Below are 26,841 nucleotides of genomic sequence, written 5' to 3'. Positions count from 1 at the left end.
TGCACTAGCTTTCCCATCAGCATTTTTCTATACCTTATTGTTGGAGTTGAACAAAGGGTCACTTTCAGTGCAGCTTTCTATGTTTCGCCTGAATTACTCATTTAGCAACAGTGCAGAGGCTGCAGGGATCATTCCTGCATTGCATGTAGAGGTATGTCAACTATTTGGGCAAGTGGAAAACCTGGTCAGGTTGCTTTTGGCAGTCCCTGTTTCATCCTCTGAGGCAGAGAGAAGTTTTAGTGTCCTCTAAAGGCTCAAAACTTGGCTCCGGTCCACAATGACTCAAAACAGACTACACCATGTTGCTGTCTGTCATGTCCATCAGGATAAACTTGACTTACTGGACAAGAAGTCAATTTGCAAGCAATTTGTGGCTTAGGAGGAAAACATTTTTTGGCTCTTTTGCCTAGGCCAGTGTGTTTCAACCTTTGTGTGCCATGGCACATGTTTGACACAGAAAAAATCACCTGGTACTCAAATTATTGAATGCAGGACTGTACAGTGCTATCCAACTTTTATTTGTAACAGACTACACAGGAATTGATATTCATCAGTAAGTAAGTAAGTAAGTCAGTTCATTACATCCATTCTAATGTCTTTTTTGTTTACCTTTACCTTCACACACCTGTTAGTTAGTGGAAATGTGGGAGGATATCACACTTGAGATCAAAAAACAAGTTGGTTTATATGTTAAAGTTCTTGATGCTGTTCTTACCTTTCACCTTAACCTTTGCCTGTATCTGTGTCTGTTCATTGAGGCATAAGATACAACTAAGAAAAGAAAATCTTATTCAGAAAATTTGAATTCAAATTTTGATCAGTATTCTTCAGTGTAGTTATTTTATGACATAATTCTGTTCAAACCATTAACGGATCTTTCAGGTTTCCGATATGTGTCACCCCCAATCCTTAACTCATTCCTACGCCCCTGATTAGAGATGTCTGTCATCAGGCAGTGTCTTTCCTTTTCCATCTCTTCTCTGTTCGTTCATGAAATAAAGAACAATTCCCTCCTTGAGCAGTCAGATAAAGAATTGCAGTACATTACTGTGGATTTCAGCTCCTCTGCGATTTGTTGTTTCAGAAGGTAGAGAAGCAAGAGTTAAGAAACAGGGCCACACCCCAGTGAGTAATATAATAGTTGTGATGAAGGGATAAATTATCTACAGAAACCAACATGTTTATTTCTGCTGTCAACTTTTCACACAGGCTCCTTTGGGGATTGACTCACTGTTGGAGCCTCAAGTGGCTGTTAGAGGAACTGCAGGTTTTGGTTTTGATGTGAACAAAAACACATTAATTTTGACTTGTGTTGACATACTGAAGAGTATTTCTATCATTCAAACTGCAGATTTTTATGATCAATCAATGTATTGTTTGTCAGTTGAACTGAACTGTTTCCTGTTTGTCTTCAGTCTCAGTGTGAAGCAGCAGGTTGTCAGCGATAATATCATCAATGAATTGGTGATATCATTGATTACTGTTCTCCTCTGACACAAACTGCTTCATTCAAACTTGCCATGAGTCCATTTAAAACACATGAAATTCTGCGCTGATATTATAACAGTTAAACTCCACTTCCTGTCAGGTCAAATGATGTCAAGGAAACATACTGCTTTTATAGTGAAGGATAGATTCAATGTTGATAAAGATTTCATGATCCAGCATTATCAAAACACAGTTTCATAAAGCGGAGATAGAGTTTGTTTTAGTGTTTAATTAGATTTCCCTTGTTTTATTATAATAAGAGTTACTGGACACTGGTTCACTTGACTCACTGTTACCGTGGTAACCCTGAGTAGTTTCCATGGCTGTTTGAGCAAAGAGAGAGAGAGATGTTGTCCTTCTCCTCCCTCCTTTCCTTCTCCTCTCATCCTCCTCTCTTTTCCTCCTCCTCCTCCTCTCTCCTTCCTTCTCCTCCTCTCTGCTACGCTCTTCTTCTCTCTCCTCCTCCTCCTCCTCTCAGTGATAAAGGAGATTAATCGTGAGTTGTGCTGAATCTGCTGCAGATGAAAAGGGGGAGTGTGGGAGGTTGTTGTCATGCAGGTGAGGGGAGTCAGTGACAGGTTGACAGAAGCTCCCCCCACATAGAAACGTGTCATTAGTGTCACCTGCAGGAAGCCAAAAATCTGAACGACTGAACAAAAGAAAAGATGAAAGAATGAATGACAAAAATGTGAACAAAAGAAAAATAAAGAATTTAAAAAGGTGACATCAGTGACAAAAATAAAATCTGAAAAGTGACAGTCGGGTAGATATAGTATGACCTGATCATCAGTGATCATCCACTGAGGACATGTCAGTCAATATATAATCTATAGACTGAAGTATATATTATATGTCAGTCTATATATTAATGGGAGGCATCAGTATTACACTGAGGCTGTTGTAGAAGAAACTCTGTAGGAGACATGCTTCACACTGAATATAAGATAATATGTTGTACAGAACAGGACAATAAGAGTTTATACAAAAGATGTAATTGTCTTTCTACCACTCGTTGAAAACAAACCTAATTTGCTAATTATCTTTATTATTTCTCAGTTAATGAGCTACACATCTTCACCTTCACGTCACAGGCACAAACCAGATTCACCTCTTTAATAACGTTCATCACAATATTCCTGTTTGTCTTCATGAAACATTCAGTTTTTGTTTTCTGCTTCAGTCACAAAAATGTTCATCAACACTTTCAGTGGAAACAGAAGATTAGCCAACACTGATGTGTAAAATCTGCACCTTTAAAAACAACATTAAACACTCAGATATCAAACTACATTTATAATTCTGCTCTTCTTCACTGATTTTATGAATCTAGGCTGTGGGTCTGACTACTGATCAGTTTAAATAATAACTCACACATGATTAAAACCTTCAAAATAAGAGACAGAGTGTCCTGCTGAGATGTTAATTTAGGCTTTTGTCAGAAACATTTTCCTGTTGGATGAACGAGTCTCTTAAAGAGCATTCAGCTCTGGTAACAAGGTGTTTGAGACTCAGTTTGACTCAGTTTTAGTCTGGTGACATCTGAGACTCTGCAGTTTCAGATCATTGTTAGCCAGGTTCAGTTTTATGTCCTACAGCAGAGTAGCTTGTGAAAGACGTTCCTGAACTCTGTGTTGAAGGCGGTATAGATGATTGGGTTGACGGCGCTGTTGACATAACCGAGCCATGTTACCACAGAGATAAGGGTAGGGCTGATGTCACATGACTGACACAACACCTTGGTGACGTGGACAACAAAGAAAGGTGTCCAACAGGCCAGAAACACACCTAAGGGCACAGAGGACAGCCAAAGTTAGAGGGACAAGGATCATATTTATTTATTAGAAAAATGTTAATCTTAAATCATGTCACTGATGGTTTTTAACAGCTTCTTATCATTCAGGAAAAGTCTGAAGTTCTGCATAGTGTTCAGAAAAACATGAGGATAATTATGGAATTAGATTTGTGCCAAAAGAAACAAACAAAACTTCTTAAATGTCAAACAAAAACAGGAATTTGAGAGAACATAAAACTCATTTCAAAAATAAAACTTAGAACTGCAATCAAATAATTTGTCAAATAGTGTAAAATATTGGTCTTTTCCTCTTCTAATAATGCATTATTTTGTTTACGGTTCCCTCTGCTGGTCTCTCTCCACTCAGACTTTTGCGCTGACTCTCAGCTTTGCGGTCTCTCTGCAGCTCTGTCTCGTTTGCGCTCTCTGACTTTTTGTTTGCAGTTTTGGCACAAACCTCTCGGGTGGGCGGGCCTTTTCAGCAGAGCGTCTCCATTGGCTAATTAGTTGTTGACTGACACAGCTCAGTACCTATGTGTAGATAGCTAGCGCGCTAAATGACCCAGGCTTTAAAACGGAGAGAAGAAAAGATGACGACGACGACAACGACACTGAAGAACAATGTATGTATGTCATAACTACTTACATTTCATTAGTTTTTCTTGTTGTGGGTTGTTACTGCTGTTCTTCATTGTCGTAGTCTTCTTCTTCTTCTCTCCGTTTTAAAGCCGGGGTCATTTAGCGCGCTAGCTACCTACCCATAGGTACTGAGCTGTGTCAGTCAAAATCTAATTAGCCAATGGAGACGCTCTGCTGAAAAGGCCCGCCCACCCGAGAGGTTTGTGCCAAAACTGCAAACAAAAAGTCAGAAAGCGCAAACGAGACAGAGCTGCAGAGAGAGCGCAAAGCTGAGAGTCAGCGCAAAAGTCTGAGTGGAGAGAGACCAGCAGAGGGAACCGTAAACAAAATAATGCATTATTAGAAGAGGAAAAGACCAATATTTTACACTATTTGACAAATTATTTGATTGCAGTTCTAAGTTTTATTTTTGAAATGAATTTTATGTTCTCTCAAATTCCTGTTTTTGTTTGACATTTAAGAAGTTTAATTTGTTTCTTTTGGCACAAATCTAATTCCATAGACAATCAGGACATGACTTTAGCTACAAAAAAGAAACAAATAAATACAAGAGTGTGTCATCTGCATAAAGACGTATATTATAAAACTGCAACCAACTATTCATCTTTATAAACAACTTAATGAATGGATTTTACTTTGTGTGAACTTTTCCTTTAAAGACACACAAACAGCTGTCAAAGAGCTGTCAACAAGAAAGAGTTCAAAAACATCTACAAGTGTGGGTGGAGCTACATGCTGACATGTCACCTCTGACTCATCACTGCTGTGTGGAAATCTTTATAAAAATTGACATTTTAAGTCTCTGCAGCATAATCAGACCTACACTGATTACTGCATTAATCACTTAATTTATTGACAGAAAATGAATCGGTAACTGTTTTCATAATCATGTTCTCATATTACTTATTCATCAAAAACGTTCAACATTAGGGTGCCGATTAGCTCACTTGGTAGAGCGGGCGTCTCATGTATAGAGACTTTGTCCTCGCTGCAGCGGTGCCAGGTTCAAGTCCCCACCTGGGGCCCAGTGTAGTAGTTCACCGCCATCAGTGTTTGTGTGTGTGTGTGTGTGTGTGTGTGCAGTGGTAAATGAGCCAATACTCATCAACACAACAAGCTCCATCATACAGGCAGTTTTGTTTAAATGTGTCTCCGGTGTTTAGGTGCTGCTGAGGCGGTAATTTGGTTTCCATGGAGATGAGTAGTTAGAAACAGCTTCTATTTTTACTGAGAAGATCACACTTTCTCTGTGTGTTACAGTAAAACATGAAAAAACAGAACAAACTTCCAGCTGAGAGAAAAGAAAAACTCATTTAAGGAGAATAAAAACAGCAGAGTTTGTCTTTAGTGCCAACTTGCATCTTGGAGAGACTCGGTCACACTAGCCCAATCCTCACTGCCCTTTCACTGCAGGGATCCTGCGCAAATTCACTGCATCCTCCTCTTGGTGAGAGTCTCAGATGCGGTAAGGGGTTAAATTTTGCTGCGCCGATGATACACCTCCGGAGGAGGTTTCACAGTTTGTATCAGAGGTAGTAGCCGTTTCTATACTGAGCAGCAAGCCACCAATTTGCTGTCTTTTTTGTGGCTAGGTCAGCGGATTTAGACAGAAGGCCTCGGAGGGTACACTTTTTTCCAGCTCCATTGCTATGTTAATCCGAGTCGTCGATGTACCGGCAATTGTGTGAGATGGGCGGAGGTGTTGATGACGTGCACTGTTGTGCGACCCACAGCCGGGGAGTTTTAAAACCAGGAAAAAGCTGATCACAGCAGTCAGTCCATCACTTCATCCATGGACGTCAAGCGGAGATTGAGGAGATGCTCGCGTCTCCTCTGTCTCTGAACTGTCTTTGCTGTCCGCTTGTTGTAGCGGCAGGCTACTAATGGTCACTACTTTCAAATTAAAAGCCCCCCGCTAAGAACCCAGTTCTAAACTCCGATGGGGTGCAGTGTAAAGCTCTAATTTTGAAGACAAATTTGACCTGCTTCACTGTTCATGCTGAACTTCGTGCTTCATGTCACATCACATGTTTATGCCTACCCCAGTGGAGGCCAAGTGGTGGCTTTTTGGAAAAGAAGGAATATTACACCTCCCGTTTAGATAGATAAGGCGGCACATTTGCAGCAAGGTAAAGGCTGCAATGTGCTGCCTTGTCCTAACCCTTTTCTTTTTCTTTTTTTTCAAAACTTTTTTTTCTTTAATCAATAAAACAGGTACAAAGATACAAAAACACAAACACAGGGGGGGGAAACATTACTTTGTCACGTTCAGGTGCCATTTTGTCCATCTTACAGCGTATAGCTCTGTTTTAATCGTAGACTGTAGGTCATTTGTTCCATTGATCGGATTTCTTCTACAATGTCCAGCCAGTGACTCAGCCCAGGTGGGTCAGTTCTCAGCCAACTTGTAATGGCCTTCTTAGCCGCAAGAGATAGGATCTTGAACAGGTATATGTCTTCTTTACCTATTACATCGTCTGGTATCAGTCCTAGATATATATACTGGGGCTCATTATGAATGTTATATGCAAAGATTTCGCCCATGGCTCTCAGAACCCCCTCCCAAAATGACCGTATTTTCATACATGACGAGAATATATGGGAGTGGTTGGCGTTCAGTTGCCAACATTGTCTCCAACAGTATTGTTGTTGACCTAATTGTTTATTTTTAGGGTTAGGGTTAACAAAACTTGTTAAATTTTTCAAACCAAACTCCCTCCATCTTTTAGAGCTTGTTGTTGTAGGTTGGGTCTTAAATGTGGTCTGCCAATCACTCCCAGACAACTCAATGTTAAATTCTTTTTCCCATTTCACTTTTAAAGACACTGTATTTCTTCCCTGTTGCTTCAATAAACCTTTGTACAGCTTAGAGACAATTCTTGAAGGGGTTTGCTTATATGCACCTGTCAGCACCTCAATCATATCATTCCCTTCCAATGAGATTTCCTTCTTAATTTCAGTCTCATAAAAGTGTCTTAATTGAAGATATCTGTTTAAATCTCCATTTTCCAGTCTGTTATGTTAACATCTGACCCAGGGCTAACATAAATGAGATGAAGACAAGCCAGTACGTTGCAAGCACATTTTACTTCATAACAGGAAGTGTGTTGCATACAACCAGTTCCGAGGGAAACACACTTAGTACTCAGCTATGTTTCGTTTGACAGAACACCTCCCCTTTTAAGTAGAACTCCCTCCAATAACCAAATTACTCAAACCATATCTTATCGAACCCTCTCAGAGGTAACTCAGCTTGACCTGTATCACATCACTGACTAGAACATTTAACAGAACATTTATAGACTGCATTTTTGTCTTTTGTCTCTTTCTCTTTTTTTCCACAGAACAGTCTCTTTTTACAAATTCAGACGCTGTGGAGGGTGTGACACGCTGCCTGAAGTCATTCAGTGTTCTCTGGTCCTGGGGTTGCTACAGGTATCTCTGTAGTTGTCTGAGGTTGTGGTTGGTTTATTGTGCGCATGTGTGCGTGGTTTCTCCATAATTGTCCTTCCTCAGTGTGTATAATGTAGAACCTGGGTGTTGTGGCCTGTTGAATGACAGCCCCTTGTTTCTGCTCTCTTGGGAGCCACACATTTTGACCGGACTGCAGTGGTGGTAAAGGGCGGGCTCTGTGTCTCAGGTTGTATTTACGTTGTTGATTCTCTTCAGCCCTCTTTTCTGACCTCCTAATGTTCGGCCATCGGAGGAGCAGGGTTGTGGTGAGTTGTGGTATGGTTGTTTGCAGCTGTCTCCCCATGAGGAGTTGTGCAGGGGAGAAACCACTTTCCAGTGGTGTGGCTCGATATGTCATCAAAGCCTTTAGTTTCTCTCCTCCTCCTTTCCACAGTCCTTTTACTGCAGCCACTGCACACCGTTTGCCTGGGGGTATCTTGGGCTGCTGGTGATATGTGTGAACCCGTATTGTATTGTGAGCCGTTATCTGACATGACTGTCTCAGGTATTCCATGGTGGCTGAACACATCCTTCAGAGCCACAATGACAGTGTTGGCAGAGGCTATGTTGAGATGGGCTACTTCGATGTAGCGTGAGAAATAGTCCACTATAAGAAGGTAAGTGTCTTTCTCCCAGAAGAATAAGTCGGTGCTCACTCTTTGCCAGGGTCTCTCTTGTACTGGAGAAGTCAGCAGAGGCTCTCTGTGCTCTGCCCTGTGTTGTGAACATATGTTACATTTACATTTTTCTCCACGAGCTGGCTGATCTGGACCGACAGTCCTGGCCACCAGACGGACTGGTGTGCTCTTGCTCTACACTTAACAATGCCTTGGTGGCCAATGTGGAGGTCGTGCAGAATTTCTTGTCTCATGCAGTGGGGAATCAAGATTCTCTGGCCTCTGAGAAGCAGCTCACCTGCCAGAGTCAGAGTTTCTTTTTCTTGCCAGTAAGGGGCCAGATCTGGCGGCAGTGTCTCTCCGGCCACTCAGTTTGACAGTATTTGATGAGCTTCACGCAGACAGGGTCAGCTTTTTGCTTTCCTTGAATTACTTTCAGTCTTGCTTCTGTAGCGGGGAGGCTTGGAATGACTGTGTCCACAAACACTTTGACCTCTGCATCATTGTCTTTTTCCTCCTCTGTAAATATGTGTTTCACAGGGGCTCTTGATAATGTGTCCGCTCTTATCAGTTGTTTTCCTGGCACGTGCACAATGTCAAATGTGAACTTCATCAGCCTCGACCGGAACCTTAGTACTCTTGGAGGGAGCTCGTCCAGTGCCCTCTTGCTCAGCAGTGGCACCAGAGGCTTGTGATCAGTCTCTAACTTGAACTTCAATCCCAGCAGATATGGTGACAGGCGTTCACAGGCCCACGTGGCAGCCAAAGCCCCTTTTTCGATCAGTGCGTAATGTTTTTCCCCCTCTGACATACCTCTGGAGATGAACACTATTGGCCTCCATTTTCCATCTGTCTGCTGTTGGCTATGGACGCCTCCTCGGCAATAAGATGAGGCATTAGCCGATACACATGTTTCAGCTGTTGGTGAGTATGGGGCCAGCACTCTTGGTGAGCTCAATTCCGCTTTCAGCCTCTGAAATGCATGTTTCTGTGGCGCTTCCCAGCACCACTCGGCCTTTTCACTGAGCAGATCTTTGATCGGGCAGGTGTATGAGGCAAGGTGGAGTAAAAACTTGCCTAAATAGTTGGCCATCCCCATCACTCTCCTCACTCCTTCAACTCCGGTTGGTTCAGGCATTTCCATGATCACTTTTACCTTGCCTGACATGTGATGCACGAAAAGCTCTGGAGCTGAGGAGATCCCGAATGGTAGGCGATTGAGTGCGTATCGCCCAAATGGGGTAACACAAATATAACTTGGGACTTGGGAATCCTATATCTAAGATAGGGCCCTATGCATAGGTCAGCTAGGCCATTTGAAAGAACTAGCCCTACCATCCTAAAGTCCAACGTAAGGTGTGAAATTTAAGTCGCTGCTTCCAGACATTTATTGACGATATAGCCTGTATCAAGCCTGAATTTAGTCCAGTTGAGTTCTTGTATATCAGTCTCGTAGTGGCACTTATCTTACCAGCCTGTGATGATTTCTAACTCTTCATTTTACCTCCCTTGCGCTGGGGATCCTCTCTGAGCAGTATGATCCCTCTGGAAACTCTGAAGTATGTACCGCGCCCTCCGGGTGAAATCTTCCTCTACCCTGCGATGTCCGGTTACCTTCTGCGACAACCCCAGCAGCTCTCCCAGACGTGCTCCACAGTCAGTCTCCCCCTCGGCCGGCGTCGCCTTCTCCACTGCGATTCCACGTCTCCTCAGCTCCACTCTCGCCTCCTCCACGCTGCTGTAAATTGGGGCTCCCGTCTCCCAGTGGATGCGCATGTTCACATATGGTGTTTGGAAACAAATTCCCTTGACTTTTAGAGCCTTGTTGATCCTGTTGTATTCTTTGCACTTCTTGACCACCTCAGCAGTGTAATTATGGTCAAAATAGAGTGTCTTATTATTCAGCTGGATCCTTTCCTTCTTGTTGTTTTTTCCACGCTTTCTTTAAACCAATTCTTTGGTTGCGAACTCCTGAAAATTGATTATGAATGCTCTTAGGGGTTTATCTGGAGCGGGCCTCTGAGTGCCGGATCTGTGTGCGCGTTGTATTTTTAACTCCATGCCATCCGGATCGGCAGCTTGCTCCGGATCAGCACCTCGACAAACTCTGATACCAAGTCTTCTCCCTCTTCTCCTTCTGCCACTCCAAAGATGCGAATGTTATTGCGTCTGGAGCGTGACTCTAGGTCATTTGATTTATGTTGCAGGGCCTTTTGCTGTTTCAGGCAGTTGCTCAGGGCCTCAGTCGCTTCAGCCTCCCATCTCTGCTTCTTCCACTTGGTCAATAGGTTGCGTACCTCTACCCCAAGCATATCCAGTTTACCGTTGATTTCTTGTCCAAGATGAGTGATTTCTTTTCGCAGAGTATTGTTATCGCCTTTGAGGTCGTTAATCGTCTTAATCAAGTCTCCAGGCGCCATGCCAACTTGGTCCACTTTACCGCTGCTGTCTCCGGCTGTCGTCATGTTTTTCTGTTTTACAGGCTCTCTTGTCGACTTTTTGGCTTCTAAGTGTTCTTCCCCAATCCATCTATCTTTCTTATTGAGCAATGCTGAATTTTAAGTTAGAGGTAGTGTCAGAGGTATTGTCAAAGGTAGTGTCAGAGGTGGTATCAGAGGTAGTGTCAGAGGAAGTGTCAGAGGTGGTATCAGAGGTAGTGTCAGAGGTGCTATCAGAGGTAGTGTCGGAGGAGGTATCAGAGGTAGTATCGGAGGTAGTGTCAGAGGTGGTATCAGAGGTGGTATCAGAGGTAGTGTCAGAGGTGGTATCAGAGGTAGTGTCAGAGGTGGTATCAGAGGTAGTGTCAGAGGAAGTGTCAGAGGTAGTATCAGAGGTAGTATCAGAAGTAGTGTCAAAGGTAGTATCAGAGGTAGTGTTAGAGGTGGTATCAGACGTAGTGTCAGAGGTGGTATCAGAGGTAGTGTCAGAGGTAGTATCAGAGGTAGTATCAGAAGTAGTGTCAAAGGTAGTTTCAGAGGTAGTGTTAGAGGTGGTATCAGACGTAGTGTCAGAGGTGGTATCAGAGGTAGTGTCAGAGGTGCTATCAGAGGTGGTATCAGAGGTAGTGTCAGAGGTGGTATCAGAGGTAGTGTCAGAGGTGGTATCAGAGGTAGTGTCAGAGGAAGTGTCAGAGGTAGTGTCAAAGGTAGTGTCAGAGGTGGTATCAGAGGTAGTGTCAGAGGTAGTATCAGAGGTAGTATCAGAAGTAGTGTCAAAGGTAGTTTCAGAGGTAGTGTTAGAGGTGGTATCAGACGTAGTGTCAGAGGTGGTATCAGAGGTAGTGTCAGAGGTGCTATCAGAGGTAGTGTCAGAGGTAGTGTCAGAGGTAGTGTCAGAGGTAGTATCAGAGGTGGTGTCAGAGGTGGTGTCAGAGGTGGAATCAGAGGTAGTGTCAGAGGTAGTATCAGAGGTGGTGTCAGAAGTAGTATCAGAGGTAGTGTCAGAGGTAGTGTCAGAGGTAGTATCAGAGGTGGCGTCAGAGGTAGTGTCAGAGGTGGATTTCAGAGGTAGTGTCAGAGGTGGTATCAGAGGTAGTGTCAGAGGTGGTATCAGAGGTAGTGTCAGAGGTGGATTTCAGAGGTAGTGTCAGAGGTAGTGTCAGAGGTAGTGTCAGAGGTGGTATCAGAGGTAGTGTTAGAGGTGGTATCAGAGGTAGTGTCAGAGGTGGATTTCAGAGGTAGTGTCAGAGGTGGTATCAGAGGTAGTGTCAGAGGTGGTGTCAGAAATGGTGTCAGAGGTAGTATCAGAGGTAGTATCGGAGGTAGTGTCAGAGGTGGTGTCAGAGATGGTGTCAGAGGTAGTATCAGAGGTAGTATCGGAGGTAGTGTCAGAGGTGGTGTCAGAGATGGTGTCAGAGGTAGTATCAGAGGTAGTATCAGAGGTAGTATCAGAGGTAGTGTCAGAGGTAGTATCAGAGGTAGTGTCAGAGGTAGTATCAGAGGTGGCGTCAGAGGTAGTGTCAGAGGTGGATTTCAGAGGTAGTGTCAGAGGTGGTATCAGAGGTAGTGTCAGAGGTGGTATCAGAGGTAGTGTCAGAGGAAGTGTCAGAGGTAGTGTCAAAGGTAGTGTCAGAGGTGGTATCAGAGGTAGTGTCAGAGGTAGTATCAGAGGTAGTATCAGAAGTAGTGTCAAAGGTAGTTTCAGAGGTAGTGTTAGAGGTGGTATCAGACGTAGTGTCAGAGGTGGTATCAGAGGTAGTGTCAGAGGTGCTATCAGAGGTAGTGTCAGAGGTAGTGTCAGAGGTAGTGTCAGAGGTAGTATCAGAGGTGGTGTCAGAGGTAGTGTCAGAGGTGGAATCAGAGGTAGTGTCAGAGGTAGTATCAGAGGTGGTGTCAGAAGTAGTATCAGAGGTAGTGTCAGAGGTAGTGTCAGAGGTAGTATCAGAGGTGGCGTCAGAGGTAGTGTCAGAGGTGGATTTCAGAGGTAGTGTCAGAGGTGGTATCAGAGGTAGTGTCAGAGGTGGTATCAGAGGTAGTGTCAGAGGTGGATTTCAGAGGTAGTGTCAGAGGTAGTGTCAGAGGTAGTGTCAGAGGTGGTATCAGAGGTAGTGTTAGAGGTGGTATCAGAGGTAGTGTCAGAGGTGGATTTCAGAGGTAGTGTCAGAGGTGGTATCAGAGGTAGTGTCAGAGGTGGTATCAGAGGTAGTGTCAGAGGTGGTGTCAGAAATGGTGTCAGAGGTAGTATCAGAGGTAGTATCGGAGGTAGTGTCAGAGGTGGTGTCAGAGATGGTGTCAGAGGTAGTATCAGAGGTAGTATCGGAGGTAGTGTCAGAGGTGGTGTCAGAGATGGTGTCAGAGGTAGTATCAGAGGTAGTATCAGAGGTAGTGTCAGAGGTAGTATCAGAGGTAGTGTCAGAGGTAGTATCAGAGGTGGCGTCAGAGGTAGTGTCAGAGGTGGATTTCAGAGGTAGTGTCAGAGGTGGTATCAGAGGTAGTGTCAGAGGTGGTATCAGAGGTAGTGTCAGAGGTAGTATCGGAGGTAGTGTCAGAGGTGGTGTCAGAGATGGTGTCAGAGGTAGTATCAGAAGTAGTGTCAAAGGTAGTATCAGAGGTAGTGTCAGAGGTGGTATCAGAGGTAGTGTCAGAGGTGGTATCAGAGGTAGTGTCAAAGGTAGTGTCAGAGGTGGTATCAGAGGTAGTGTCAGAGGAAGTGTCAGAGGTAGTATCAGAGGTAGTATCAGAAGTAGTGTCGAAGGTAGTATCAGAGGTAGTGTTAGAGGTGGTATCAGAGGTAGTGTCAGAGGTGGTATCAGAGGTAGTGTCAGAGGTAGTGTCAGAGGTGGTATCAGAGGTAGTGTCAGAGGTAGTGTCAGAGGTAGTATCAGAGGTGGTGTCAGAAGTAGTGTCAGAGGTAGTGTCAAAGGTAGTATCAGAGGTAGTGTTAGAGGTGGTATCAGAGGTAGTGTCAGAGGTGGTATCAGAGGTAGTGTCAGAGGTACTATCAGAGGTAGTATCAGAAGTAATGCCAGAGGTAGTATTAGAGGTAGTGTCAGAGGTAGTATCAGAGGTGGTAGAAGTGGCGTATATCAAGGGCATTTGATGAAAAAATCACAGTGACTGTCAACCTCCCGACCAATAGTGATTTCACTTTTCAGGATATTTGGTGGGTCAGGATATCAATCACAACACATTATAACAGCATCCATATGATTATAGACTGTCAACGGGTATGTTTAGATTAACAGGAACCGTGGGCTGAGCAATGCTGAATTTTAAGTTAGAGGTAGTGTCAGAGGTAGTGTCAAAGGTAGTGTCAGAGGTAGTGTCAGAGGTGGTTTCAAAGGTAGTGTCAGAGGTAGTATCGGAGGTAGTGTCAGAGGTGGTGTCAGAGATGGTGTCAGAGGTAGTATCAGAAGTAGTGTCAAAGGTAGTATCAGAGGTAGTGTCAGAGGTGGTATCAGAGGTAGATTCAGAGGTGGTATCAGAGGTAGTGTCAGAGGAAGTGTCAGAGGTAGTATCAGAGGTAGTATCAGAGGTAGTATCAGAAGGAGTGTCGAAGGTAGTATCAGAGGTGGTGTCAGAAGTAGTATCAGAGGTAGTGTCAGAGGTACTATCAGAGGTAGTATCAGAAGTAATGCCAGAGGTAGTATTAGAGGTAGCGTCAGAGGTAGTATCAGAGGTGGTAGAAGTGGCGTATATCGAGGGCGTTTGATGAAAAAATCACAGTGACTGTCAACCTCCCGACCAATAGTGATTTCACTTTTCAGGATATTTGGTGGGTCAGGATATCAATCACAACACATTATAACAGCATCCATATGATTATAGACTGTCAACGGGTATGTTTAGATTAACAGGAACCGTGGGCTGCTGCAGCAAGCCTCTACCAGCTGAGCTTCTGTGGTGCTCCTATTTTCAGTTTCTTTTCAACTTTATGTTTGTTATTGCTTTTGCTTTTTTGTTAGTGCTCCCATTGGACGATGATTATTATTAAAGGTCAACTGATTGAATGCTCACCCACAACGACGGGCAGGACCTTCATGGCTTTGCGTTCTCTGCCGCTGACTCTGCTGCTCTTACTGTTTCTTCTTCCTCTCTTCGTCTTCATCAGGCCGTTCTCTCTCCTGCTGCTTCCCTCCTTCCTCTCTGTCGGCTCACCATCTGATACGCTGTCAATCTGTGTCGTCATCGGGTCGCTCTCCGCTACCACTGCCATCTCGTCGTGCTGCTCCTCTGTCACTGGTGTTGCAGAGGGTGTCGTCATGGAAACAGTGGATGGGGAGGTGGGGCTGAGACTGGACGCCGTGGTGTACACAACCTTCCCTCGACTCCCCGCGGTCGAGGCTTTTACTCGTTGTAGAGCCGAGCCGAGATGTAAAGAGAGAGCTCGGCGACCAACTCGGCCTGCCTGAGATCGACTGCGACCGCTCCATCGGCGAAGGCCTCGAAACATCCAATAATACAAGAAGAGCATGACCGGACAAGGCACGAAAAAGGAGCAGACGGACGAGTACACCACAAAGCGGTCATCCTCCAGTTTGCACACGCTAGGATCACGACCCGGCACCTGGTTCAGACCAAAGATGACTGGACTTGCCACACCCAGAGACAGCACCCAGGTGGCAGTGATGAGAGCCAGTTGACGGACGCTGAACTGGTTCCTGTTGTACTTCAGAGGGACCACCACCGCTATGTACCTGAAACACAAGACAGACAGGTGAGACAGTTGAATAACTGTGTATTTTTGTTTGAGGATGTTTTTGTTTGTAGTTTGATTTCCTGTCAGAAGAAACTGGATTCAAACTAATGATGTTAACACTCCACTGACCAATGACTGCACAGCACTACACGACTCAAAACACATCATCAAGTTCGCTGACGATACGACTGTGGTGGATCTCATCAACAAGAATGTTGAGTCATCATACAGAGAGGAGGTGGAACAACTGATAACCTGGTGCAAAGTCAAGAACCTATCCCTGAATATAGACAAAACCAAAGAGATGGTTGTTGACTTCCAGAGAGCACAGAGGGACCATGAGCCACCAAACATCCAAGGCTCCCTAGTGGAGATCGTGAAGAACACAAAGTTCCTTGGTGTCCACCTGGCGGAGAACTTAACCTGGTCCCTAAACACCGGCTCCACTGTGAAGAAAGGCAAGCAGCATCTCCACTTCCTGAGAAGGCTGAGGAGAGCCCACCCTCCACCCCCCATTCTCACCACTTTCTACAGAGGGACAATAGAGAGCCTCCTGGGTAGCTGCATCACTGCATGGTTCGGAAACTGCACCTGAATGGATCACAAGAACCTGCAGCGAGTGATGAGGATAGCTGAAAAGATCAGCAGAGTCACTCCCCCCTCCATTTCAGACATTTACACCTCACGCTGCATCTGTAAGGCAACCAGCATTGTGGAAGACCCCACCCACCCCTCACATAGACTTTTCTCCCACCTTCCATCTGGCAGAAAGTACCATAGCACACGGTCTGTCATAATAATAACATTAATAACCATACAGTCACTTTATAAAGTATTTTTGCACTTGAGAGCAGCTAAATGTATTATTTAAAAAAAGCATTTAGTCTTGTCGTTGTTCTATGTTGTTGTTGTTTGTTTGCACCGTTTGTTTCTTGAGAAATGTTATTTCATCGCACCATGAACTTTGGATATGGCTGGAATGACAATAAACGCCTCTTGAATCTTGAATGATGTTTCTTAGACTTAAAGCTGCTGACTCAGCACATCTGTATGTTAAGCTTTGGCAGTTCGGAAAGTTTACGTTGTGAAGGTAACTTGATTCAGTGTTTCGATATATTTCCTCAACACGTGAAAGCTGTTAGTCGGCTCCATTAGCAGCTGTCAGATATAAAAATCTGGATTCAGTCATCTGTTTTCTCACTAACGAGGTGCTAACGGCATGACTGAAACTATAAATATGATTCAAGTGTGTATGACTCGTGAAGATCACAGTGAGACTCTCAGAGAGTTAACATGAAGATGAAGGTTAAAATAAATGGAATGAGAATGATCTATTTTTTAAAACTGATTCCTGAGATTCTTTAAATTCTCTTTTTTAATCTGTACTCTAATAAAGATGACTGTCACATGATCATGATGGAGAAATATTCAGGTGACTCTTTCAGGTCAAACTGAGGTTGTTATTTGAAAATCTTAATTAGCTCTGCTGGCAGTCTGTTGCTAATTAAGTATTTATTTCTGCAACATGATGGAGGTCATCCGACTGTAATGAGAGGACATGTCACTCACACACTGATGAGGACATCCTAATTTCTCTTCTTATCACATGCTACTTTCACAATGAGGACAGGTGGACTCACCGATCTACGCTGATGGCACACAGGTTGAGGATGGAGGCGGTACACAGCATCACGTCCATCGTCATCAGAGCATCACAGATGTTGGTGCTCAATGTCCAGATACCTCCCAGAAACTAAACACAACACAAACACAATGAAATGTCCTCACTTTGCAAAGTGTCCTCACTCTGCAGGGCAAATATCATCATATCCTCATAAACACTGACCTCAGAATGGACATAGGGCATCCCTACTCTCTGACATGTCCTCATGCTGCAGGTAAAAAGTCTCACTGACTTCAGAGTAGACGTAGAGCCTCCCTACTTTCTGACATGCAGGTACAAAGTCTCACTGACCTCAGAGTAGACGTAGAGCGTCCCTACTCTCTGACATGTCCTCAAGCTGCAGGTATAAAGTCTCACTGACCTCAGAGTAGACATAGAGCGTCCCTACTCTCTGACATGTCCTCACGCTGCAGGTATAAAGTCTCACTGACCTCAGAGTAGACGTAGAGCGTCCCTACTCTCTGACATGTCCTCACGCTGCAGGTATAAAGTCTCACTGACCTCAGAGTAGACGTAGAGCGTCCCTACTCTCTGACATGTCCTCAAGCTGCAGGTATAAAGTCTCACTGACCTCAGAGTAGACATAGAGCGTCCCTACTCTCTGACATGTCCTCAAGCTGCAGGTATAAAGTCTCACTGATCTCAGAGTAGACGTAGAGCGTCCCTACTCTCTGACATGTCCTCAAGCTGCAGGTATAAAGTCTCACTGACCTCAGAGTAGACGTAGAGCGTCCCTACTCTCTGACATGTCCTCAAGCTGCAGGTATAAAGTCTCACTGACCTCAGAGTAGACGTAGAGCGTCCCTACTCTCTGACATGTCCTCAAGCTGCAGGTATAAAGTCTCACTGACCTCAGAGTAGACGTAGAGCGTCCCTACTCTCTGACATGTCCTCAAGCTGCAGGTATAAAGTCTCACTTACCTCAGAGTAGACGTAGAGCGTCCCTACTCTCTGACATGTCCTCAAGCTGCAGGTATAAAGTCTCACTGACCTCAGAGTAGACATAGAGCGTCCCTACTCTCTGACATGTCCTCAAGCTGCAGGTACAAAGTCTCACTGACCTCAGAGTAGACGTAGAGCGTCCCTACTCTCTGACATGTCCTCAAGCTGCAGGTACAAAGTCTCACTGACCTCAGAGTAGACGTAGAGCGTCCCTACGCTCTGACATGTCCTCAAGCTGCAGGTACAAAGTCTCACTGACCTCAGAGTAGACGTAGAGCGTCCCTACTCTCTGACATGTCCTCAAGCTGCAGGTACAAAGTCTCACTGACCTCAGAGTAGACATAGAGCGTCCCTACTCTCTGACATGTCCTCACGCTGCAGGTATAAAGTCTCACTGACCTCAGAGTAGACATAGAGCGTCCCTACTCTCTGACATGTCCTCAAGCTGCAGGTATAAAGTCTCACTGACCTCAGAGTAGACGTAGAGCGTCCCTACTCTCTGACATGTCCTCACGCTGCAGGTATAAAGTCTCACTGACCTCAGAGTAGACGTAGAGCGTCCCTACTCTCTGACATGTCCTCACGCTGCAGGTACAAAGTCTCACTGACCTCAGAGTAGACATAGAGCGTCCCTACTCTCTGACATGTCCTCAAGCTGCAGGTACAAAGTCTCACTGACCTCAGAGTAGACGTAGAGCGTCCCTACTCTCTGACATGTCCTCACGCTGCAGGTACAAAGTCTCACTGACCTCAGAGTAGACGTAGAGCGTCCCTACTCTCTGACATGTCCTCAAGCTGCAGGTACAAAGTCTCACTGACCTCAGAGTAGACGTAGAGCGTCCCTACTCTCTGACATGTCCTCACGCTGCAGGTACAAAGTCTCACTGACCTCAGAGTAGACGTAGAGCGTCCCTACTCTCTGACATGTCCTCACGCTGCAGGTACAAAGTCTCACTGACCTCAGAGTAGACGTAGAGCGTCCCTACTCTCTGACATGTCCTCACGCTGCAGGTACAAAGTCTCACTGACCTCAGAGTAGACGTAGAGCGGCAGCACCAGCACCGCCAGCAGCAGGTCGGCCACCGCCAGGCTGATGATAAAGTAGTTTGTCGCAGTTTTCAGGGAGCGCTCAGTGAGCACACTCAGACACACCAGGATGTTGCCCAGGATGATGACCAGGATTAAAGGGACACCAAGGACCAGGGCTAGGTAGTTGTAGTCCTTTAGGTGCGTCCCCCCTGGTGGGCTGTCAGGTGTCACATTGTCCATGATGCAGGCCCTGAACACAGCTGCTGAGCTAGATTCAACATCTGGACACAAACAGTTTACTGTCAGACTGTTTCATACAGTCAGACAGTGTATTGTGATGAGTTACGGTCTCACCTTGTTGTTCCCTTTCCCAGGTGTTGGCTCAGTGCTCTGAGGGTTTCAGTTTCAGCAGTTTGACAGCAGACTGAGTCTGAATTCTCCAGATTCTTCTTTTCACTCATCATGATCAGTCTGCTGTCAATAATAGACAGGATATGTAGTTAATCTCAAACACACACACACACACACACACACACAGAGAGATGATTGGATGAAGGGTGATGGATAATGGTGATGGGTGATGTATGTTGGATGGAAATACGCAGCAATACAATTTCTGTTAAAGTGTTGTGCTGCATTTGGATGAAAACCAGGATTCATTAGACTTAGACAACTTTATTCATCCTTTTGGGAGGTTCCCTCAAGGAAATTGAAGCTCCATGTCACATATTAATTAGTAATTAATTAATTTACGACAGGTTATTCTCAATGGCTAAAAACAACAAATGTCTGTTGTGTTGTTTCTGATGAAAACTGATTGTAGATGACCTCCAGACATTCAAACACAGACTGATCTTATGTTTCTGTTGATGTTGTGTTGCTCTTTTATTTTGGTGGTCATATAAGGAAGTGGAGCAGCTCGTATTAAATGCCGGGTGTATTGTTAGTGGAGTGGCTCTTCTCAGACTGAAGCAGATCACAGAGCTGCTCTCCAACCACTTCACAGTTACCACGACAACCAGAGACCAGGGCCAAACACAAATACACACACACACACACACACGTTGGCATGCTAACATTAGCTAAACTACGATGGTGAACATGGTATACCTGCTACCCATCAGCATGTTAGTATTGTCACTGCTGATTCTAGCATTAAGCTGAGCCTCACAGAGCTGCTAGCATTCTTATGGGATCAATCCATTTCCAGTTCAACACCTGTCCCTCATTTTGCCCCTCAGAGCAGAGTAAAAGGAATTAAAATCTCCCCCTATCAAATGAACAACCCCTCAACATCCTCAGACACCATCAGTTTTTGTCAAAGGCATTTATGTACAACAGACGTGACCAGAAACTTATGACATGGCCTCTTGTGCTGTGGCGACTTCTCTTGACGCTCTCAAGTCATCTACAACTTCCATTAAGTCATCAAATTCAAAAAACTGCTTCATCAACTGGACACTGGTTGTTTTACAAGCTAACATTAGCGACCGGAGCTGCTGCCCTGCAGTCTGCTCTGATGTTAGGGGGGCGCCGCCAACTGCAGCAACCTCACTGCTGGACTTCAGATACATGACTGGCCTCACATGTCATCAAAGGGGGAATGCAGCATTAAAATATAACAAAATGCAGAACTGTCTTGCAGAAATCAGCAGTAACAGTCTGACCTCAGTGAGCTAACAAGTTAGCAACAGAGACATCAGCCAACTAGTACAAAATGATTGCGACAATCAGCTCGTCACCTCCTGCTGCTTCACAGCTTCAAGGATTCAAGGATTCAAAGGCTTTTATTTGTCACATACTCATACAGGATCTGCAGTGAAATGTTTTTATGTCATGTACTGTACTTCTGTACTCAATTGAAGTAAGTATAAAAAATAAAATGCAGTGTAAGTAAAATAAAATACAATAGAATACAATAAAATACAATAAAGGATTTAGCAGAAGGTATGATTAAAGGGATATTCCGGTGTAAGTGTGAGTCGATTACCGAGTGCAGTAGAGTTCCGCAGCTCAATGATGATCATTACTGCGGGACTCTACTGCACCCGGTAATCGACTCACAGGGCTTCCCCACAACAAGGAAGGCTTCTCGGGTGGTGAGATTTGTTTATCTATTCCGACAAATACGGCAACTATATCAAATGTTTGATGCCTCGAAATATGTGCTGGGACCCTGTTTCTAATGTTGCTGAAGTTTGGTGCTGTTCTGAGCATTATTTGTGGCTTTTTGACGGCGGTTTTATATTTGGACCCATTAACTGCAATGTATTGTTGTCGTGCGGTCGTTTCTGAGGATGCTAAAACTACGTTAGCTAGCGGTCTGCAAACTTTATCTCTCGAGAGGGAGTCTAACACAGTTTCACGGTGATTTAGACCATGGATTAAACTTACACCGGAATATCCCTTTAAGTTATGGTTATGGCTAATGTGCAATAGTTATGAATGAAGAATATTATAATAGATATAAGTTAAAACTAGATCTACAGGCAGATGTACGAATGTTGAAGTTCAATATGGCTGGGTTAAAAGTGTTCAGAGTGCAGAGTTCAGGGCTCTGATTGCCGCAGGGGAAAAAATGTTCCTCATCCTCTCTGTGCGTGTTTTATGACAGCGCAGGCGTCTTGCAGGGGGTGATGGGGATCCTTGATAATCCTTCTGGCCCTGTTGGTACAGTGCGTGATGTATAAGTCATGCAGAGGGGGAAGTGTGGTACCCATGGTCTGCTCAGCGATCCTCACCACCCTCTGCAGGGCTCGCTGGTCCCCACAGGAGCTGTTACCGTACCAGACAGATATGGCTCCAGTCAGTATACTCTGTACAGCAGAAAAGTAGAAGGAAATCAGGATCCGTTGGGAGACCTTGAATCTTCTGAGCTGTCTAAGGTGATTAAGTCGCCGTCTTGCCTTTTTCACCACAGTGTCCGTGTGTACAGTCCATGATAAATCCTCGGAAATGTGCACTCCGAGGTATTTAAAACTGCTCACTCTCTCCACTGGTGTCCCGTCTATCAAGAGAGGGTTGTAGGTCCTGCGACGTTGTGGGCAGAAATCCACCACCATCTCCTTGGTCTTCTCCCCATTAAGCAGTAGGCTGTTGTCCTTGCACCACATTGTCAGGTCTGACACCTCCTGCAGCCTGCTGGGGACTACAGTGTTGAAAGCTGAGCATTGCCAACGTTAGCACTGCTAGCTTCAAAACGTGCATAGAAGGAGCTCAGTTCGTTCATCAGCATCGCGTCCGCACTCACCATACAGGGGCGAACCCCTTTATAGTCCATGATCTCATGTAATCCCTGCCATATGCTTCGTGTGTCCTTTTTCTGGAATTGTGCTTCCATCTTGTCCCTGTAGCGTTGCTTAGCATCCGCTCTATCCCGCCTCAGTTTGTAGCACGCAGCCTTGTGTTCTGTCATGTCACCTGACAGCAGTCCAGCATTGTAAGTGGTGGTGCGCTCTTTCAGTGCAGCGCGGATGGATCTGTCGACCCACGGTTTTTGGTTAGGAAAAGACTTCACCATCGCCGTGGGTACAACATCATCTATCAGTGTGGCCACAAAGCTCATAACCACATCCGTAAACACACTGACGTCGTTGTCTCCCAGTCCACGTCACTCAGCACGTCGCATAGCTTCTCCTCTGATTTGGCTGTCCAGCTTCTGACCTCTCGTGTCACCACCGGCTCTCGCGTCAACTCAATAGATTGTCATCAGTTCATCAGACAGCAGCACCCTGCTCGTCTTCACACAGGGAGGCTTTCACACAAAGATGGACATGAAACACAGAAGAAGAGATGGAGAGATGGATGGTGCGGATGGTGTTGATGGATGATGACAAGACCTCTGATTGATTTCAGCAGGATGTGGCGACAAAAAGCTTCAGCTTCCGACTAAAACCATCTTCAGGTGCTTCATGTGGGTAAAGGTGGAAATGAACATCAGCTGGAGCTCAGTGACTCAGTAAACTCCACCCAACCTCCACCCACACTGTTTAAACTCTGTCATCCTGATAATCTCCACCGCTGTCAGTCTGCAACAGAGCTGTGAGTCTGATCTGATGTGATCAACTCTAATCGACATGATTCGTGTTACTGGGGTGTTCAGCAACATGTCAGGTTTTAGATTTGAAATCTGTTTTGATGGTGACTCCAGACTTTCTCTACACATTCTCTTTTATTTTTCTTTGTATTTTGTAGGGTTATGGTTAGGGTTGACCTTCTTCGTTTGTAAGATAAAATGTCTCGTAGTGTTCAGATTTTACAGCTTACAGTCTGTTGCTGATGGAGCTGCTGATTGTGGCCGACCCCTTCCATCCCGGTCACAGACTTTTTGTCACTCTCCCCTCGGGCAGGAGGCTGCAATCCATCTGGACCAAAACCTCCTGCCACATGAACAGTTTCTTTCAGTTCTGCAGTTAGGATCCTTAACAGGTCCCAGGAACCCAACCCCCACTGTCACTGACTGTCAGTGCGTTTACATGCACATCTTAGTCAGATTACAGCCATAGTTCGACTATGCTACTCAGCCAGACAACTGCAATTATCTGAGTATACATGCCGGTGAGAAAATCGGATTATTGGGCCGAAGCATGTCATACCCCGGTACGCTAGGTGGCGCTGTACCCATTTCAACTAGTGGTAACGGGGCCACCTCCGGCTGACCTCTTTACGTCACCAGCTGCCTCGGCATTCAAGAAAGATGGTGTATGAAGAGCGAGACGGAGCTACATCTTTGTACATTACGTATATGGTGTACATGATAATTACACAAACACAACCAAAAGACGCGGCCGCCCGTCTACTTCCGGCTCACGGCCCCCGGGAAAAAAATCTCACGCCTGCGCAGAATGCAAAATCCGATCCAATCTGATGGAACGTATACATGCAGGAGTAATGCGACTATCAATCAAATAATCTGGGTGTTTTAATTCGACTATGAGAAATCTGATCCAGTCCGATTTTAGTCAGACTAAGGTGTATACATGCATCTTAAAAATCCGATCATAGTCGGACTAACACAGTAATACGATTTCTTGAGTGTCATGTAAACACACTGAGTGACAGTGACTCTGGCACTCAAATCACCACTGCCCTTGAATCTTTGCATTACAGTTTTTATATTTTTATAACTTTTAACAATCTTTTTTTAATCTTTTTTTTTTGCACATTCCTGTACAGCTCTTCCATCTTTATTTATCAATCATCTCGCACTCTATGTCTCTGTCTGTTTATATTGTATATATAATAGTCACTCTTTGTTTATAGTCTTCATTGTATGCACCATCTTCATCAAGACAAACTCCTCGTTGGTGTGAAATCCTTCTTGGCAATAAATCTGTTTCTGGTTCTGATGGAGAACATGGTGCAAACAGGTGCTGCAGCTTTGATCGTGATGATGACGATGATGAAGATGACACACACCAACATGTGTGTGACGAGGTGTTGCACACACACAGTGAGTGTTACCCTGCAAGCAGCTGGTGTGTTAACAGCTCCGTCACCTCCACTTTCAAACCGACACTGATTTTTTAATGACACCTGCTCTTATTGGATGGGTTACAGCCAATCACAGGACAGACAGATATTTATATGTACCTTGTGTTTCAGTACACGTAGCGCAATGCTATTTAGAATGCCAGAGAAAGATTGCGTGTGTCCCAATAGGAAGTATAAAAACCGACTACAACCAGTTTGCAGTATGAAGCTTTTCTGGCTATTCTGACCCACAATGCACAGCAGGAGACACATCACTTATGTCTAGGTGTGGCGCAATAATATGAACAAAGCCGAGAGCGCACAAACCTATCATTTGTGAGGGCAGCTGTATTCATACGAACAGCAAAAAGAAAAGTCTGTGATTCAGAACGCACCCATAGACTGAGTCCTAAAACACACAAATCAGTTAGCATGTTAGCATGTTAGCACTTCCTGTTCCCTTGTCTCAAAGTCTGAGTTGGTTGAATACATTTTCATTTAACTGTGTAACATAAGGTGTGTGGTTACTGTAGAAGCAACATGTATCAGTTGCATTTAACCACACATACTGTTGTTACCTTGCATTGTTTTATTTCATATATTGGCCACGACCTTATGGTTTATTACACCTTTTAGCACTGTGAATTATTACCTGGCCTACCTGTGCACTGTTGTAGGTGATTCTCCAGCTGGATACTGTTCTCAGTGAGTGAGCTATGAACTGGTCAGTCTCTGCTGGGGTTTGCTCAGTGGATGAGGTCTTTCAGCTGAAATTGGTTAACTCTGTTTGGGCTTTGCTTTTACCAGTTTATTAAATCAGAGACAGAGACAACCTTGTGTGAATCATCTATTGTTTGTTAACTTCTAAATAAGAATTTCCATTACAGTTACCACAGGCTGAACATATTTACATGTTTTGTTCTCCAACATAAAATCATCATTAACGTCCCACAGTTTAATCCTGAAGCTCTTCATGTGTTAAAAACAGTTAGCAGTTGCTAACGAGTGTCTGAATGAGACTACAGAGGTTGTCGGGGACATTAAACGTCCTCACAGCGAACACGGAGACTCATCTACTCACTAGTCCGTCTTTACAGGCCACTTTAGTTACACACTGTTCTAACTCTGACTTTACAACTTGTACATTGATCAGTTTATAGAAAACCTGGATAGTAATTGTGCAGTAAGACTCTTAGTGGTGGTGACGTTTAAGTCATGTGACCGTGATGTCGTCTGTTTGTAGCCTAGCATTAGCTTCTTACTGCTACACATTAAATTTAAGTTCACCTGCCGTCAGACCGGCCTTTCTTCTGGCACTACATTTTCTCAACCGTAGAACCTCCGTATCCCTACGCTGAAACTCTGACCCAAACAGCTGATCTGCGAGCGGCGAAATACAGTGTGAGGCCCAGTTACGCTAATGCGTAGGGATACGGAGGTTCTACAGTTGACAAAATGTAGTGCCAAAAGAAAGGGCAGTCTGACGGCGATGTGAAGCGGTGTACATTTTCTCTATACAACGTACACTTGAACTGATATAGATTTTTTTAGGTGAGTCTTGTTTTAGGTGGTTAATTTCTCTTTTTCTCTGGACTCTGTAAACTGCAGTACAAAGCTGAGCGTCTGGGCTGGAGCGGCTCTCTGCTGCTCCAAACTAAGGCTGCGCTGGTCGTGATTACGGTAGGAAACAGATCGACTATAGATATGTTCTTTATATGACCGTACTTCAAAAAACATGAACTATCCCTTTAAGAGCTGCAGGTGTTTAACAGTTGGACAGATTTATCATCAGGTCATCAGGTCACATGAGGGAGGACGAGTTCAGAGAGAGAGAGACTGTAATTTATAATCCATTAATTAACACAATAAAAGCACATCAAACTGATGTTTAATTCTAAACTGAGCTGTTATGATTGGACAGACTGTGGCTGGAACACAGATTCATGGACCTTCAGTGGCCCATAGGAGTCATTTATATTGATTTTGCATCATTAAATCTGTATCAGGACTCAGGAAGGTGATGACATCACAGTGTGTTTAAATTCAGACAGAAAGTCACACATGAACAGACACAACATGTGATTGTCTGACTCGTCACTTCATATTCATGTATTCCATATTCATGTTTGTTACTTTCTCTTTTCAGTTTCAAAACATGAAAATGAAACCCTTTCACAATAAAACAACAGAAAACTGAGAAAGACTCACTGATCAGAGAACGTCTTCCAGTCAGACCTCCTGTCTTCTTCTTCTTCTTCTTCACTCGTCTCAATTTATTGATCCAAAATCACTGATTTACAAACCTCCTCCATCTTAACAGCTCTTCCTCTCACTCTTCTTCTGCTCTTTAGTTCTTCACCTATCGTCTCCTCTCGTCTCCTCCTCTCGTCTCCTCGTCTCTGAACAGACTGAAACTTTTTTCTTCTCATCTATAAAAAGATTCAACAAACATCATCATCACCTCTCTCTCTGTGATTGGCTGATAGTCAGTAGTGATAAAGAGAACCTCCTCTCTCTCTGTCTCTCTCTCTCTCTCTCCACCTCTTTGTTCTCTCCTCCTCTTCTTCTGTGGTGTTTTTCTTCCTGTT

The 26,841-nt window shown here is 44.4% G+C and overlaps 1 protein-coding gene across 4 annotated transcripts; it reads right to left on the bottom strand.

Moving 5' to 3' along the window:
* Positions 1-482: 482 nt before the first annotated feature.
* drd4-rs (dopamine receptor D4 related sequence) lies at positions 483-26,678 on the bottom strand. Of its 4 annotated transcripts, none has more exons than XM_030440325.1 (6): positions 26,462-26,678; positions 19,136-19,255; positions 18,782-19,062; positions 16,767-16,879; positions 14,445-15,124; positions 483-3,273 (listed from the first exon to the last, which is right to left on the bottom strand). In XM_030440325.1, exons 3-6 carry the CDS (start codon positions 19,019-19,021, stop codon positions 3,071-3,073), a joined length of 1,236 nt encoding a protein of 411 aa, XP_030296185.1. In that variant the 5' UTR covers positions 19,022-19,062; positions 19,136-19,255; positions 26,462-26,678; the 3' UTR covers positions 483-3,070. The 4 variants fall into 4 exon arrangements, with proteins under 4 accessions (XP_030296185.1, XP_030296187.1, XP_030296188.1 ...); XM_030440326.1 differs by having other exon boundaries at positions 3,071-3,273; positions 19,136-19,252; XM_030440327.1 differs by lacking the exons at positions 18,782-19,062; positions 19,136-19,255; positions 26,462-26,678 and adding an exon at positions 17,102-18,774.
* Positions 26,679-26,841: the final 163 nt, after the last annotated feature.

This window comes from Sparus aurata, chromosome 14 (assembly GCF_900880675.1).
Source record: "Sparus aurata chromosome 14, fSpaAur1.1, whole genome shotgun sequence".
NCBI lineage: Eukaryota > Metazoa > Chordata > Actinopteri > Spariformes > Sparidae > Sparus > Sparus aurata.
Note: the sequence above shows the minus strand (reverse complement) of the source record. Positions and strands in the feature narration are given on the sequence as shown.

Coding starts and splice junctions, on each gene's coding strand:
- drd4-rs (XM_030440325.1), bottom strand. CDS start 19,021: ATGGACAATGTGACACCTGACAGCCCACCAGGGGGGACGCACCTAAAG. Junction 16,880..18,781: donor CGCTCTACGTCTACTCTGAG/GTCAGTGAGACT, acceptor TGTTGTGTTTAG/TTTCTGGGAGGTATCTGGAC. Junction 3,274..14,444: donor GGTCCTGCCCGTCGTTGTGG/GTGAGCATTCAA, acceptor CTGTGCCCTTAG/GTGTGTTTCTGGCCTGTTGG.